The sequence below is a fragment of the Podarcis filfolensis genome (genome assembly GCF_964270895.1).
Source record: "Podarcis filfolensis genome assembly, chromosome: 4".
Taxonomy (NCBI): Eukaryota; Metazoa; Chordata; class Lepidosauria; order Squamata; family Lacertidae; genus Podarcis; species Podarcis filfolensis.
Window position 1 is genome coordinate 23,308,688 of NC_139607.1, and position 14,692 is coordinate 23,323,379.

The 14,692-nt window shown below is 44.4% G+C and overlaps 1 protein-coding gene across 3 annotated transcripts; it reads left to right on the forward strand.

Annotated features, from left to right (window-relative positions):
* Positions 1-4,081: 4,081 nt before the first annotated feature.
* LOC310761221 (protein-lysine methyltransferase METTL21E-like) lies at positions 4,082-14,360 on the forward strand. Of its 3 annotated transcripts, none has more exons than XM_083611064.1 (6): positions 4,082-4,303; positions 4,578-4,680; positions 6,440-6,525; positions 11,291-11,448; positions 11,777-11,894; positions 12,974-14,360. In XM_083611064.1, exons 3-6 carry the CDS (start codon positions 6,453-6,455, stop codon positions 13,408-13,410), a joined length of 786 nt encoding a protein of 261 aa, XP_083467190.1. In that variant the 5' UTR covers positions 4,082-4,303; positions 4,578-4,680; positions 6,440-6,452; the 3' UTR covers positions 13,411-14,360. The 3 variants fall into 3 exon arrangements, 2 of the variants coding, with proteins under 2 accessions (XP_083467190.1, XP_083467189.1); XR_014547246.1 differs by lacking the exon at positions 4,082-4,303 and having other exon boundaries at positions 4,327-4,680; positions 12,974-13,900; positions 13,934-14,360; XM_083611063.1 differs by lacking the exon at positions 4,082-4,303 and having other exon boundaries at positions 4,327-4,680.
* Positions 14,361-14,692: the final 332 nt, after the last annotated feature.

The following is a 14,692-nucleotide window of genomic DNA, read 5'->3' on the forward strand; positions in this document are numbered from 1 at the left end:
ACCATTTACATCTGTAACTAATAAAGTTCTGGCCTATTTGAACTCATAGACCTATATGCTGTTGTCTTGTGTGCTTATTCACTCCCTAGGGAACTGGGGTCATGGAGTCAGGGCATGCAACTTGCCTCTGCCACAAACTCAACTAGGCAAGCCACTGTGACTCAGTCTGCCCATAAATGGGGCAGGGATGAAGGAGGGTGGAAAGTCCACAAGTTAGGGAAAGAAGGAGAGAAAAGCAGAGGCACCACTATTACCTGTTCCAAAGGGATCTAGCTAAGACTAGCTAAGACTGAAGTCTATTCCCACAGGAACCCACAAGATCAAACAGGCTTGAAAAAGTATAGAGCAGCTTCCTGAAGAAACCCAAAAAGCTGAACAACAGGTTGTGAGAGGAATACACAGTTAAAGAGAAAGGCTTCTTTGAAGGGAGTTGACCTCTCAGGATGATTGCATTGAGAATGAGGTTGGAGAGAAGGGACCTTAAAAGAAAAAAAGGAACTAAGGTAAAAGAATAAAGGTAAAGGACCACTGGATGGTTAAGTCCAGACAAAGGCAACTATGGGGTTGCGGCGCTCATCTCGCTTTTCAGGCCAAGGGAGCCGTGTTTGTCCACAGACAGCTTTCTGGGTCATGTGACCTTCATGATTCAACAGCTTCTGGTGCAATGGGACACTGACAATTGCCAGAGTGCACAGAAATGCCGTTTACCTTCCCGCCACAGTGGTACCTATTTAATTTCAAGCGTGCTTTCAAACTGCTAGGTTGGCAGGAGCTGGGACAGAGCAATGGGAGCTCATCCCATCGCAGGGATTTGAACTGCCGACCTTCTGATCAGCAAGCCCAAGAGGCTAATTGGTTTAGACCACAGCGCCACCCACTCCCCTTACAGTACTAAGTCAACCGCACCAGAGTTGTAGGTTCATCATTAGGCATTCTTAAGCCAATTGGCACATTAGCTAGATGGCCAAGGTGTTGTGTGCCAGAAAACAGAAAGGTCAAATTGTTCTTCCACACCAATGCCTGCTCCCATCAAGATAATTATCACTTCCCTTCCCCAGCTAGAGATATTTACATTCTCCCCCAAGCAAATTAAATGCAAAGACAATGCCATTGTGTTTAGCTTGGACCTGAGAAGGGTAGATTTCTTTCCCTAGCAGGAACTTTTATTGTTGCCATCAAGCAGAAAGGCCTTTGCTGCATGATATTTTATCACCGGAAAGTTCAAGCATGGCATAGATCAAGGTACCCAGAAATTGCATTACCCGTCTTGCAGAGATGAACCCTGAAGGTGACTTTCATAAGATCTGGCTCACCGTTCTGTCGAGTGTAGTGTTGCGTAACCGTAGCAAATTCTTCCTCTGAGGCGTAAGATTTTATAGAACGTGTCCCACCTCACCAGTGTGCTGGCCATTAATCTTTTGCTGCTCAGCACAGTCCCGTCTCACTGGTCCTCTCTCAAGTCCCTGGAAGATGTTTTTATTACCGAGTTGAACAACAGTTGCGTTGGTAGCCTGTGCTTGAATTAATCCCCGCAAAATTGCAGAAAATGCCCTTGCTTAGAAGATGATACAGTCTTGACAGAGATGCTGCAAAGGGAGAAGTGTGTGAATAGTGGAACTATTAAAGAAGTACATCCCTATGCTTGTGCAAGAGAGAATATTTGAAGACACAGTAGAATCTGCTGGGGGGAAAGCTGCAGATAAAATGTGTTACTAGAGGCATTTCGAAATATGTGTTACTAATATAAATACGATCATGTAAGTGAGTGTGTTAATTCCTCCTGTCAAAGTGAACCTTGTCATTGTGCAAATCTTCTGCCTCCGTTTGCTGATAGCAATGGCATGTTTGTGTTTATAAGTGCTTGTAGCCGCAGTTGCTGGCATGGTTTGAGTGGACAAACCAAAATCCTTTAGGGGAGGAAGTGAAGCTCAGTGGAATAAATCATGTTGTTTGCATGTCCTGGATTTAGGTCCTGGTATTTGCAGGATCGAAGATCAGGGTGCACATCACTGAAAGGACATCCGCTGACAGCAAGATAAGACAATTCTGAGCTAGGAATACTGTCACACGTTGCATGAGGCAGCTTTTTTGTTGCTGTGGGATGCCAAATTTGGGCCAAAGGTCTTCAGCCAGGGGTAGGCAACCTAAGGCCTGGGGGCCGATGCGGCCCAATCGCCTTCTCAATCTGGCTCACGGATGGTCCGGGAATCAGCATGTTTTTACATGAGTAGAATGTGTCCTTTTATTTAAAATGCATCTCTGGGTTATTTGTGGGGCATAGGAATTCATTCATCCCCCCCCCACATGCTCTGAGGGACGGTTCCTCACCTTTCAGCCCATGGCTGAAAAAGGTTGCTGGACCCCTGTCTTCAACTATACTTCCTCCCTTTTAACCCTGCAGTTTAAGTTCCAACAAATGGACAGACATTGGGGAAAGTCTTTAGTCAAAGTATACAGAGCAGCACAAGTATTTAGAACACAGTAAATCAAACACGGAAATTCCCAGTGGTGGTGGTCAGTTCTGAAGGGGTATAAATGCAACCTAGATTTAGCAGGTCTAGAGGCAGCGAACATCATAACAAAACTGTCAATACGTAAAAAGGTTTATCCCCCAATCCATGTGTATCCAGCTGTCAAAGAACATACAACTCAGGGCTGGGGAAATCTCTGTCTTTCAGATGGGAGACTATCTTTGGATCCAGTCCAAAGTTTTGTTGTGAGTCCAGGCATGCTAGGCTCACATGCCCCCAAGAAAGCCAGATGGGAAGAAGCCCAGACTAGCACGCGCGCACACACCCTTATTACACCTGGGATGAGGAATTCCATATATTGGAGTGGAGGAATGTTCTCCATCTTTTGCACCACACCAAACCCCATCTTCCCCCTGTTCCAGCTTACTCTGAAAAGAGAAAAGGCTAAAAAACAACAACCACGTACACCAAAATCCTACCTCACTTTCAAGGATGCTACAACCTGAGTTGTACTGCAGCGGCTTCACAGCAGTCACAGTTCTCTGGATCATCTCCCATGGGGAAGTCGAAGGTATCCCCTGACTGTCTAGGTCTTGGGCTATTCCGGTGATTCAGTGACGACTGCTGGATCGTCTATCCAGTCACTCAATGGAGTCAGAAAATAGGAACATGTGGTGAGACCCTCAGTTCACTGGGGGAGTAACTTCTGGATGCTGGATCCATGGAGCCAACAGGAAGGAAAAGACCTTGCTAGGCCACTGTTGTGCCCTGGGATGTGGGAGCAGTAACAAAGGCTCCTAAGCACTGCTGCTCTCCGGCTCTGTGGGGCAGGCAGCGAGCAGGACTTAAAAGGCAAGTGAAGGAAGAGACAGGGTGGCGCAGCTAGTGCCCTGCGTTCCTTCCCTGCCAAGGTGAAACCCATAGTATTTAAAGAGCAGTCAGTGAATTTTCCACTGCGAGCCTGATTTTCTGATTTGCACGGCACACGTACGTGAGAGTGAGACAAATGCTGATTCAGCAATCTGTTTTGCCTGTTCCTCTGCGGTTCCATAGGCTCTTGCCTTTCTTTTTAAAAGCTGCACAGATACATCAATTCATTTATACAGTCATAATCTGCCTTATTAAAAGAAGTACATAAAAATAAAACCAACCCCTTCCCAACTCACAACCAGATTCCCCTACCCTGTTCAAACTCAGCAATCATCCTGATTTGTTTGCAGGGATGTTAGATGAAGTTGCACCAAGCTAGATTATACCACATAAAGGTAAAAAGGTAAAGGACCCCTGAACAGTTACGTCCAGTCAAAGGCGACTATGTGGTTGTGGTGCTCATCTCTCTTTCAGGCCGATGGAGCTGGCGTTTGTCCACAGACAGCTTTCCGGGTCATGTGGCCAGCATGACCAAACTGCTTCTGGTGCAATGGAACACACTGACAAGTGCCAGAGTGCACAGAAATGTCGTTTACCTTCCTGCCGCTGTGGTACCTATTTAATTTCAAGCGTGCTTTTGAACTGCTAGGTTGGCAGGAGCTAGGACAGAGCAACGGGAGCTCACTCCGTCGCGGGGATTCGAACAGCCAACCTTCCAATCGGCAAGCCTAAGAGGCTCAGTGGTTTAGACTACAGCGCCACCCGTGTCCCACATTCCCTGCCCCAGCATGTTTTCCTATCAGGTTTGTTGTGCAAGAATGCCGGCCGTGTATGCTGGGATGTGATCGGATCCTGCTTGGAAACAGCAAGAGCCAAGAACTGCCCTGAATCATGCTCCAAAGTCGCAGAACTAGTTTTCCACAGGTCTCCTTGAGGGAAAGGCACATCAACAGTGCAAACAGGTTTGGAAAGAAGAAAGTCACTCTATTTTGGTTGTGTGTGAGAGCACATGCATTCACTCACTACTTTGTTGCTGGGCAGTGATGAGTGCAGCTTGTATAACTTCTAGGAAATACACCCCCCCTTCTTATGCAAGTGTTCTGAAGAGTTTTTCCCAATGAAATTCAAGGGGTGTGCCCACTTTGTTAATCGTTGCAGCTGTCAGGATTTATAAATTCTTCCCTGGGAAGTGCTGCTGGCAAGTTACATTTCAGACTTTCCTGCTTTTCTCCATAGCACTATTTACAGACTGACCAGTGTTGGGGGAGAGATTCTGCAGGTGTGATTTTTTGCCTTCACTTTCTGTGGAAACCTGGAACAATAAAATAAAATAACCTAGGTATGTTGCTTAGTGCATTGCAATAATTGTTGTTGTTGTTTTTTTAAAAAATTAAAGGCACAGTTTTAATGTAGCTTGTGTTTAGATATGTAGTTGTTTTTCATCTGAAATATATCACTCACAGTCAAAAGATATCCATATCTAAACAGCAGGGTGCCAAGTTAACATTTCTGAACCCTGTAAGGTTGTTCCAGATTACTGATAATAATGTCCTACGGGGGTGACCTTTAGAATAACATTTTGTGCAAAGGCTTTGAAAGGTAAAGCTTGATCAAGAGTGTCTGTCTAAACAATACTGTCAGTCAAAGCGCAGCGAGGTTTTGGGGTCATTTTTCTCGCTGCTTCTCTTCAAAACAAAGGTGCAGGTCCTGTGCACACTGACCTGGGAGTAAGCCCCACTGAACAGAGTGAAACTTACTTCTGAGTAACCATGCATAGGATTGCACCACACAAATCACAAACAGCTATGCTCATATTCTTCTATATACAGTGCAATCCTATTCAAGTCTCATTGAATTCAGTGGGGTTTAGTCTCAGGTAAATGGATAGAGGCTTGTCACCTATTTTATTTCCTTCCGGTTGATTGCGTGAGAAACTCTCAAAACAATTATTTCCCCCATCCAGGGAAATTAAAGTGGGCTGGGAGAAAATAGGACTAGTATGTGTTAAAACCTGGGAGTGGGGAAAAGATTGTCCCTAATATTCCTTCACAAGGATGATTGTGCAGCACAATACTTACAAAATTTATTCTGTGCATTGTTTGTGTGTTGTTGTTTTTTTTAAATTTTTCTTAGTTGTTTTTGTTATATTTTGCATATAACCTTGAGATAACTTGTCAGCCTGGATAGCTCAGTTGCTTAGAGCGTGCAGCTAATAACTCCAAGGTTGCAGCTTTGATCCCCAGCTGCATTGCAGAGGTTTGGACCAGATGATCCTATGCTCTATATCTATTTATATATCTATAATCTATGGAAGGCTATTATTATTATTATTAATCTACAGATTCACTTTGTTCATTCTGCTGTCTAAATGTCCTTGCTATGGCTTTGGTGCACACTTGAACCAGATCTTCTAAATACTTTACGCACGACCATTACTTGCATAGCCTAACACAGTGGCATAGCATGGCTGGGGGGCGGTTGCCCCGGATGCAAAATTGTTAGGGGCACAAAATCTCAACACCCAGTGCTGGCTCAATACAGCTGTGCACTTCTGTTCCTGGGATCCTTTGAAAACGGCTTCTCTGTATAAACCAGGAAGTGACCTCTCCAGACAACGGAACAAGTCTTCTTTTCTTATCTCTGTGGCTGCGATCTCCTGGGTGACATGGATGCTGTTAGGCAGCTGAATGCACATGCGTACTCTGTACATTTCCCTCCCTCTCACCCACCCCCTCTGCACAGGCCCGGGCTCTGGCAACCCATGGTATGCCACTGGCTTAACAATAACCAGTGTGGTTGATTTATTGTTGGTTATACTGCCATAGCATAAGGCCTCTTATTGTCGTGATAGCCAACATGGTGTCGTCCAGATATTGTTGGATGGCAGCTGCCATCATCCCTGATCCCTGGCTGTGCTACCTGGGGCTGATGAAAATTGTAGACCAAAGCATCTGCAGGGTACCACATTGTCCACTCCTGACATGTATGCATTTGAAGCCAAATGCATGACAAATGAAAGAAAATGCCATGCCTTCCAATTCGTTACTAAAGCTGTGCTTGGCTTTTTTTTTTTAATAGTTCTTCCTTTGTATTGCTAGGCCATTGTATGAAATGGAATCCCATTCATTGCAACCCAAGCATCCTGGATCAGATGAAAAATCCAGAAAACCAGACAACAAAAATGGTAAATATTTGCTGGCAAGTGACGCATGAGCCGCTGCTTTGTACCTTTGCTACACCTGAGGTCTATCACGTCTCTAAGCTCATGTCCAATCAGTATTTCCAAGCTGTCTTCAAGGGAAGCCCCACATAAAGTTAAGAACAGTAATCTAGCTGGGAGGCTACCAGAACATGGGTTACTGTGGCAAGGCTCTGATCAAGTATACATTAGGTGTAGATTTAAAATACAATAGCTGCACACCTAAAATGCTTAACAGGTATGCAGCCCTTGAAATTTTCCATTTTTGGTGTGTGTGTGTGTGTGTGTGTGAGAGAGAGAGAGAGAGAGAGAGAGAGAGAAACAAACAAAGAAAGTGTGTGTGTGTGTTTGTGTGAGAAAGAGTTTATATAGGATTATGATGATCCACGCATAGCTATTGTAAAGACTCATCAACTTTTGCCAGGGAGCCCTAAAATACTTGATTATCACTTGTAATTACACAATGAACCCAATAATGCTAATGCTGCCGTCAGGTTCTTGTTGCTTCCCTTCAACATCTCAGAGCCTCCTGTTGGGTCTCTAGTCATACACTCTCCTGAAGGAAGTGGGGACTTAAAAAATAAATAAATCACAAACCTATTTTGAGTCTGGAATAAAGCTACAAAGAGGCAGAGGGAAGAATGTGCAATGGGGAACTACTGCAGACTCCTGTACAAAAAATATCACTAATAATTCGTGCTGTGAGTTGTAAAACAAAGAAAGATATACATATAAGTCCACAGGAACAATTCCAAAACCCACATTAGGGCAATATTTTTATTGGGCCAACCGGAATTGTACAAAAGAGTGTGGTAGCTTTTGAGCTCTCCAGAACTTGGATGAGGACATGAGGCTCGATGGTGAACAGTCGGGGCAGTCGGGGAGAGAGCAGGAATTTTGGCTGATTCTGAATACATGATGGAGTTTGCATTGCCTTGTAGTCTTCAGATAGTAAGTAGGCAGCAGACATTAAAATGAAGCTCTAGTCCAGCAGTTCTCAACCTGTGGGTCCCCAGATGTTGTTGGACTACAACTCCCATCATCCCTAGCTAGCAAGACCAGAGCTCAGGGATGATGGGAGTTGTAGTCCAACAACATCTGGGGACCCACAGGTTGAGAACCGCTGTTCTAGTCCATTAGGTGAGTTGCAGGTTTTTGGCTGTTGGGAAGAAGCAGCAGGCAATAATTGATCCCCATTTGAGAGAGGGGATATAAAATCCAGCTGTTACCCAGACCAGTCTCTACTTGAAAACTTGCACACTATTTTTGGAACATTTTGGTTTGCCCTAAGAAAGAAATTGCTCAAACGTGGATTTTGGAATTTGTACAACAGAGTTGTAGAGAACCTTCAAGCTGAAACATCGACAAGTATTTTTATGTGACTGTGAGAGAAAATCTCTTTGCAACCAGATCCCTGGCATTTTAGGGTCTTGGCAGGACATCGTTTCTCTTGATCCTTTTAAAAGAAATGTGATCTGGTAATCCAGTCTTTCACCCTCAACTTCAAAGAGAAGCTCTTCTGTGTAGAAATTCTGGTCATTTCGCATCTTCATTATGAAGCCATACAGGAATGCAGCTTTCCAGGTGCATTTGCAGAAGTGATTGTGGTGCTATCGCTGTCGATTAGGAAACCTTACATAGGCAAGGAGCAAGAGCCATCCTGAAGGATTATCGATTTAGTGTGAACTCAGCATTTCACGTGTTTTGATTTCCTTAAAATAGAAGCAAGAAAGAGTAGAAGGGGGACCTTTAGCATATTCTCCAAATCTGCCTGAGTGAGCAGATTAACTAAGAGAGCAAGTCAATTTATGGGGCCAATAGGCTGGAATAGAATAAGTGCAACTGTAAACACCCTGATCTGTTAGATGGTTTAGTGTTGCATATATATAATCATGTGTTCCTAGGCTGTATCTATGACTTGGCAAAGTCCTGAGTTGACCTCTTAGAAAGCAGAGGACTTGAACCCACCTGATCTTACACTACTCACCAACTATAGTTTGTTAAGGATGCAATTCTCAGCACCCTTAATAAGCTTCAGCTCCAAGAATTCTTCGGGCATAGCTGTCAACTTATCCCTTTTCTTTTCAGGAATCCTATTCGGAATAAGGGAATTTCCCTTAAAAAAAGGGAAACGTTGACAGCTATGACTTCGAGGGAAGCTGTGACAATCTAAAGTTGTATCATATTGCCTTTGAGTTATTTCATTGCAAGGCACAATAATGGGGCTGCTTTGTTGAGGTTGTTGCTGTCTGCCCCCCTCCCTAGGTTTGGGCTACGTAATCACACACATGGCTAGACTCAAAACAGTATAAATTCAGTATATAGATTATGATACTGATGCTGGACCTGGAAAAGAAAGCTATTGCCCCAAACAGGGCACATAGCAGCTCCAGGGGTTATTTTCATTTGGTATGGGGAAAGACTTAACTCTCTCCCTTCTTTACATAGTGCTACAGTCCAGATCCCTTTTTCGTTGGAAATTTTCTTTTTAATGTTGTGCAAACATTTTCAGCATTAAAAACGCACACAAATACACATGAAACCCTGTTCTGTGGGTCTTCTGTGTTGCTTCTAGGTTTGGCCCTTGATGAACGTTTATGAAATCATTCTCCACACGTGTCCATTCCTGGCTGCTTTCACCACTGCCTCCGTCAAGACAAGAGTTTCTGTAATTTTTGTGTGGGAGAAAGCATGCACTGTCTGAAGAGCCCAACCCTCTCAGGGCATATGCTGCATCGCCATGCTGCCACAGTATAGGGTTTCCATAAAAGTGCCAGCTGGAGTTGCTTGGCAGCATTTCAGCAGGACACTTGAGGGCAGAGCGGATTCCTTGTCCCGAAACCCTGACCATCTTGACCTCCCCTGGCCCCTTACAGTTTGAGATAAACTCACCACGTTAGCACTTTACTTTGAGAATGGACAGCATGATGTCAGGGCAGTGAAGAGTGGTGGCTAGATATTGAGGATTGGGGACCAGGAGAAGGCGAGTTGGAGACTTGGAAGAAGGGATCTGTGAACTGGGGGAACCTGTAACATCCGGGAGATGAGAGTCAGAGGCAGGAGAAGCTGCAAGGCTGGAGAGTGGAGAACAAGTGCAGGAAGGAGGGAGAGAGAGAATTCTCTTGCTCCACTGGCTCCCAGGACCAGAAGAGGATTGAAGAGGGAGGAGAAGAGGGTTTCGTGCAGGCCGAGTCTTCAGCTGCTTGCATGCAGTTCAGATAGGGGAGATACATAAGCCAAGATCAAGGCCTTTCTGTGTTGTCAACTGCCTCCTCATTGCAAGACCAAGCAGGAACCAAGGAACTGTGGCTTAGGCTGGAAGAGAACCTGTGAGCCTGTAAGATGTGGCTTCCTTTAGCCTTCGGGCAATTTAATTTAATCGGGCAGTGGAGGTAGAACTTACTGAGTGTGTCTTGTAGCCGTTGATTGTCTAGTTCTGCATGAATTGGGCTAATCCAATTCTGAAGACATCCGAGTTGGAGGCCACCACTGCCTCCTTTGAGAGCGAGTTCCATAGTTTAGCTATGCAAATAAATTCCTTCCTGAATCTGTTGGAAAATTCCATTCCACCTTTAGCTGCAGACATGGAACTGTTGCATGTCACATGTCTGTTTACATGCCAGCACAGCTTGCTGGGAATTTCCATTGTGTGTATAGCTTTTGCTTTTCTCTGTCTCTTGGAGAAGACAAAGACAGAGACTACATGTTTCTTTGTCCTGATTTATGATTAATAAATCCGTAGTTGTAGTATGCTTCCACAAGCCTCACACCTATTCTGTGTGCGCAGTTCGCTCTGCTGACATAGTGTGCCCTGGCTTTGAAGCCTGGCTCGCTGATTTATGTTGGAGCAGAGGCTGATGGGTCTTCACAGTGGGACGTTTGGAAGGAGATAACCCAGCTAGGGCTAGCCAGCTGGCCTTGCGACCCTCTGCATCCTGACAGAATCTTCCATCATTCAGTCTTCTCTTCAGGAGGTTTCAGCCCATGGCAAGAACGCTATAACTCATCTTTTTCTTTTAAATTATTTTTTATTAAAGATTTATTAGTTACAAAAAAATACATGCGTTGTCTCTTTTTTTCAAGTTGTGTTTTCTACAGATCAGTTTCATTGTTGTGAGACATTAGTGTTACATACAGTGTTAGGTTAGGAAGGAAAGAGGGGGAAAGTACACACAGGAAATACAAGACAAACTAGGGGATACGCAGATGCCCTGGCTAACACACCACCAATTACATGCCCTCCTAAACAACCCAGGAGTAAAATCAGCAGCAACTAGGTCCTTGACAACCTTTGAAAAACCTCCTCCTAACAACAAAGGGACTCGGCAAAGGGATGGTATCCACAGTATACAAAATACTGCTTCAAAATCCACAAACCCCCTTGACGTAATCAAAAAGCAAAGAACTCAGTCTGAAACTCACAGATTGTACCTAACTCTATAACTTTTCTGACTTCTATGTCTCATTGGTGCTGAGTAAAGGTGGGATTCCGTTCTATTATTATGGCTTTATAAATAGCAAGCGTGATGGATGGCAGCTCCCCGAGGCCACATATATCACACTAAACAATTATTGTTAGGGACTTTTTGTGGGCAGGGACATAACTCAGATGGCTTCATGCTCAGCAGGGCTGCCTGGCCATATAGAGGTTAGTGGCTTTCGCGATTAGGTCACTGCACTATCGTTAGCTGAGCTGGGCTACCTCTCGCTGTTATTATGACGCATGACCTTTCCATTGTTTTATTACTAGGACCAAACGGAGATGAACAGATAGTCGCAGAGATCATGGGAAGGTGTTTCTCCCCTTCGCTGATAACCACCCAAGCCTGGGAAGGGTTCCATTTTGTTGGCCACAAGATAAAGATCACAGAATCCACCGACTGCTATGGAGCTGTCGTCTGGCCTTCGGTATTGCAGGCAAACAAGACTGTTGGCTCTGATACGTGAAGCAGAGCACAGTGTGAAACGCAAGGGGTGGTTGTTTAAAGCCTGGGGAAACTAAAGTTCTGTGAAGATGAGGCTCTAAATACAGACAGCTGACGTGTTTGGGGATCAGAATTGCTACTCAAAAGGAGTAGCAATCACTGCAAGATCAACAAGCTCCAGCATCCATACAAGGAAAGCCTTGCTGCTATTATTAATAATAATCAAGGAAGGCATATGCATTTGTTTATTTATAATGCTATTTCCCCTGTCAATCTGCTCTTGTACTGTTTTTGCTTTTCCCCATCTACAGGCTCTCGTTATCTGCCACTTTTTGGAAACTAACATGAAATCTTATAACCTGGTTGACAAAAATGTCATTGAAATTGGAGCTGGGACAGGCCTGGTCTCAATAGTAGCCAGTTTCCTTGGTGAGTATGGATAGTGTCCTCTAGATCAGAAAGTGGTATTCCAAGGTGTGTGTGGGATTTTAGTGCACCTGTGACCAAGGAGTAGCATGTCAGCTCAAAAACAAAAGTAGCAACAGAGACAGGGGCTCATTATCTTTTAAACACAGGTCTCTCTCTCTCCCCCCCCCATATAGAAATGTGGTTTTGCAGGAAGAGGGCATGGTAGATAGACCATGTAAGGATGGATTTAGACACTAGGAGAGGAAATATTGTTTTAGTTATTATCCTTCCTTGCCCATGTGAGTGAGATCAGCACAGTACCATCCATTGTGGCCAGAACTTGGAAGACAAGGTTGATTTGACCTTCTAGAAACAATAATCCAGGATTCTTTAAGGCAAGCTGGATTTTTCTTGGTATTACCGCTTTTCTCCACCTTGGAAACAGCGATCGCACACACATTGTTTTGTGAAGAAATAAAAGTAGCATTTACTTACATATTCTAGATTTTGAGTTAGCAAAACAAAGGCAGGTTTATAACTACTATCTAAGTTACAAAAGTACAAAATGTAAGTTCAGAAATGGTGTCTGAGCTGCACGTATGGTCAGCTTGGAGGCATGATGAAGAAAAAGAAATATGCCTTGGCAGGAAGGAAGCTTGTAGTATTACAGCTTCCTGCCAAGGCAGACAAAGGAAGTGATCTCACAGAGTTCTCTCTAGCAAATTTTACAGGGAAGCTCTGTGAGCCTCAGCCCTTTCATGTGCCTATCTGGCAAAGTGTGAATTGTTGGTTTGGCAGTAGTAATGACCCACAGACCAAAGAGTTGTAACTCAGTGATAGAGTATCTGCTTTCTGTGCCGAAGGTCTCAGATTCAATCCCTGGCATCTCCACACAGGGCTGGGAGAGACTTCCTGTCTGAAATTCGGGAGAACTTTTACCAGTCAGTGTAGATGGTACTGAGTTATCGAGGAACCAATGGTCTGACTTTGGTCTAAACAGCTGCCCATGTTCCTACTGTCTTTAATGATGCCAGAGAGCATTCCTGCAAAACTGTCTTAGATTTGCTAAGCATTCATTCTGTGGCCCCTTCCTGCCACAGGTGCACGTGTGGTTGCCACCGATTTGCCTGAATTGCTGGGGAACCTTCGATACAACCTTGTCAAAAACACGAAGACCAAATGCAAGCATGAACCCCAGGCAAAGGAACTGTTTTGGGGGGTCGACCTGGAGAAGAATTTCCCCAGGGCTTCATGCCAGTTTGACTACATCCTGGCGGCCGACGTTGTGTACCACCACCCTTACCTGAATGAGCTACTCCTTACCTTCGACCACTTGTGCAAGGACAACACCATCATCATCTGGGCCATGAGGTTCCGACTGGAGAAGGAAAACCAGTTTGTGGACAGATTCAAGAAACTGTTTGACCTGGAGGTTATAACTGATCTCCCCAGCTTAAATATAACCCTGTTTAAGGCAAAGAGAAGGCATAAAGCAAAAAGGCCTTCCCTTTTCCCATCCAGACTGCTGGTTAGGTGATTGTCAATGCATGGGTCTCTTTTGTTAGCCAGGATTAGACCATGTCTCATTGGATTGCTAGGTTTGAATGTCTGAAACTGGTAGAGCACTCAAATGTTTGGTCCCCGCTTGCAGTCCGACATGATACAACACATCAACAGATTCACGATGGTCCATGCACACCTTTGTTTGCACTGATAATGAGCCACAATACATACCTTTACAGTGGTACCTCGGGTTAAGTATTTAATTCGTTCCGGAGGTCCGTTCTTAACCTGAAACTGTTCTTAACCTGAAGCACCACTTTAGCTAATGGGGGCTCCCGCTGCTGCCGTGCCGCCGGAGCACGATTTCTGTTCTCATCCTGAAGCAAAGTTCTTAACCTGAGGTACTATTTCTGGGTTAGCGGAGCCTGTAACCTGAAGCGTCTGTAACATGAAGCGCCTGTAACCTGAAGCGTATGTAACCCGAGGTACCAATGTATAACTATATGCAGATACTAATGTGCAGGGTTATTCATAATATTGCTATGAATTTGTGGGAGGAGGCAGATTCCCCCGTAATTCCTTATTTAGTAAATGGTAGAATTTCACTAACGTTTGGAGTATTAAGAGAAGTAAAAAAAACAGTGTAAAAAAACACAGGCTGAGCTACCATAGTTCTTTTGTTCAGGAGATTGGCTGACAGAGGTGCCAACAAAGAAAGGCGATGGCAGAGTTCATTACCCTGACGAATGGTGGCACGTTTAGCGTCAGACAAGAAATGGGGTGGCGTCCCTCCCGCAACTGGGTGTTAGTAGCAAAAGACAATAGAAGAGGTGGAAGGGGGAAGTTTCCAGCTTGACTGGCTTCTGTTCTGGACCCAATCTTCATGAAGCTATGAGGAGATCAACAAGAGACACGCTTGGCATGTAATGTTCTGCACTCCCTCCATGTAAACTCAGGTGTAAATAAATCGTATTTCTTAAGGATGCTACAGTCTCTGACGTGTCTCATTCTGAAGGAACACAAACCCTGGTGAAGTGTCAAGACCCCTTGCTACCTCTCGGCAGAGATTGGGGGCGCACCCCTTTAAGCAAAACAAATTACTTTAGTGGTATAGGGATAGATTTGTAGAGGAGCACATCTTTAGTACCAAAACAAACATTTGTACTAGAAAACTAACTTGTCATGTAGGAAGTGAGGCCCAGACCCCCCTCACACGCTAGTTTTCAATGTGCAGGGATTTTTAGTTTATTTTAGTTTTTGTATCAAAGTCCATTGAATCATATGAGGGAAATTTGAGCAGAAAACTTGCCAAACGT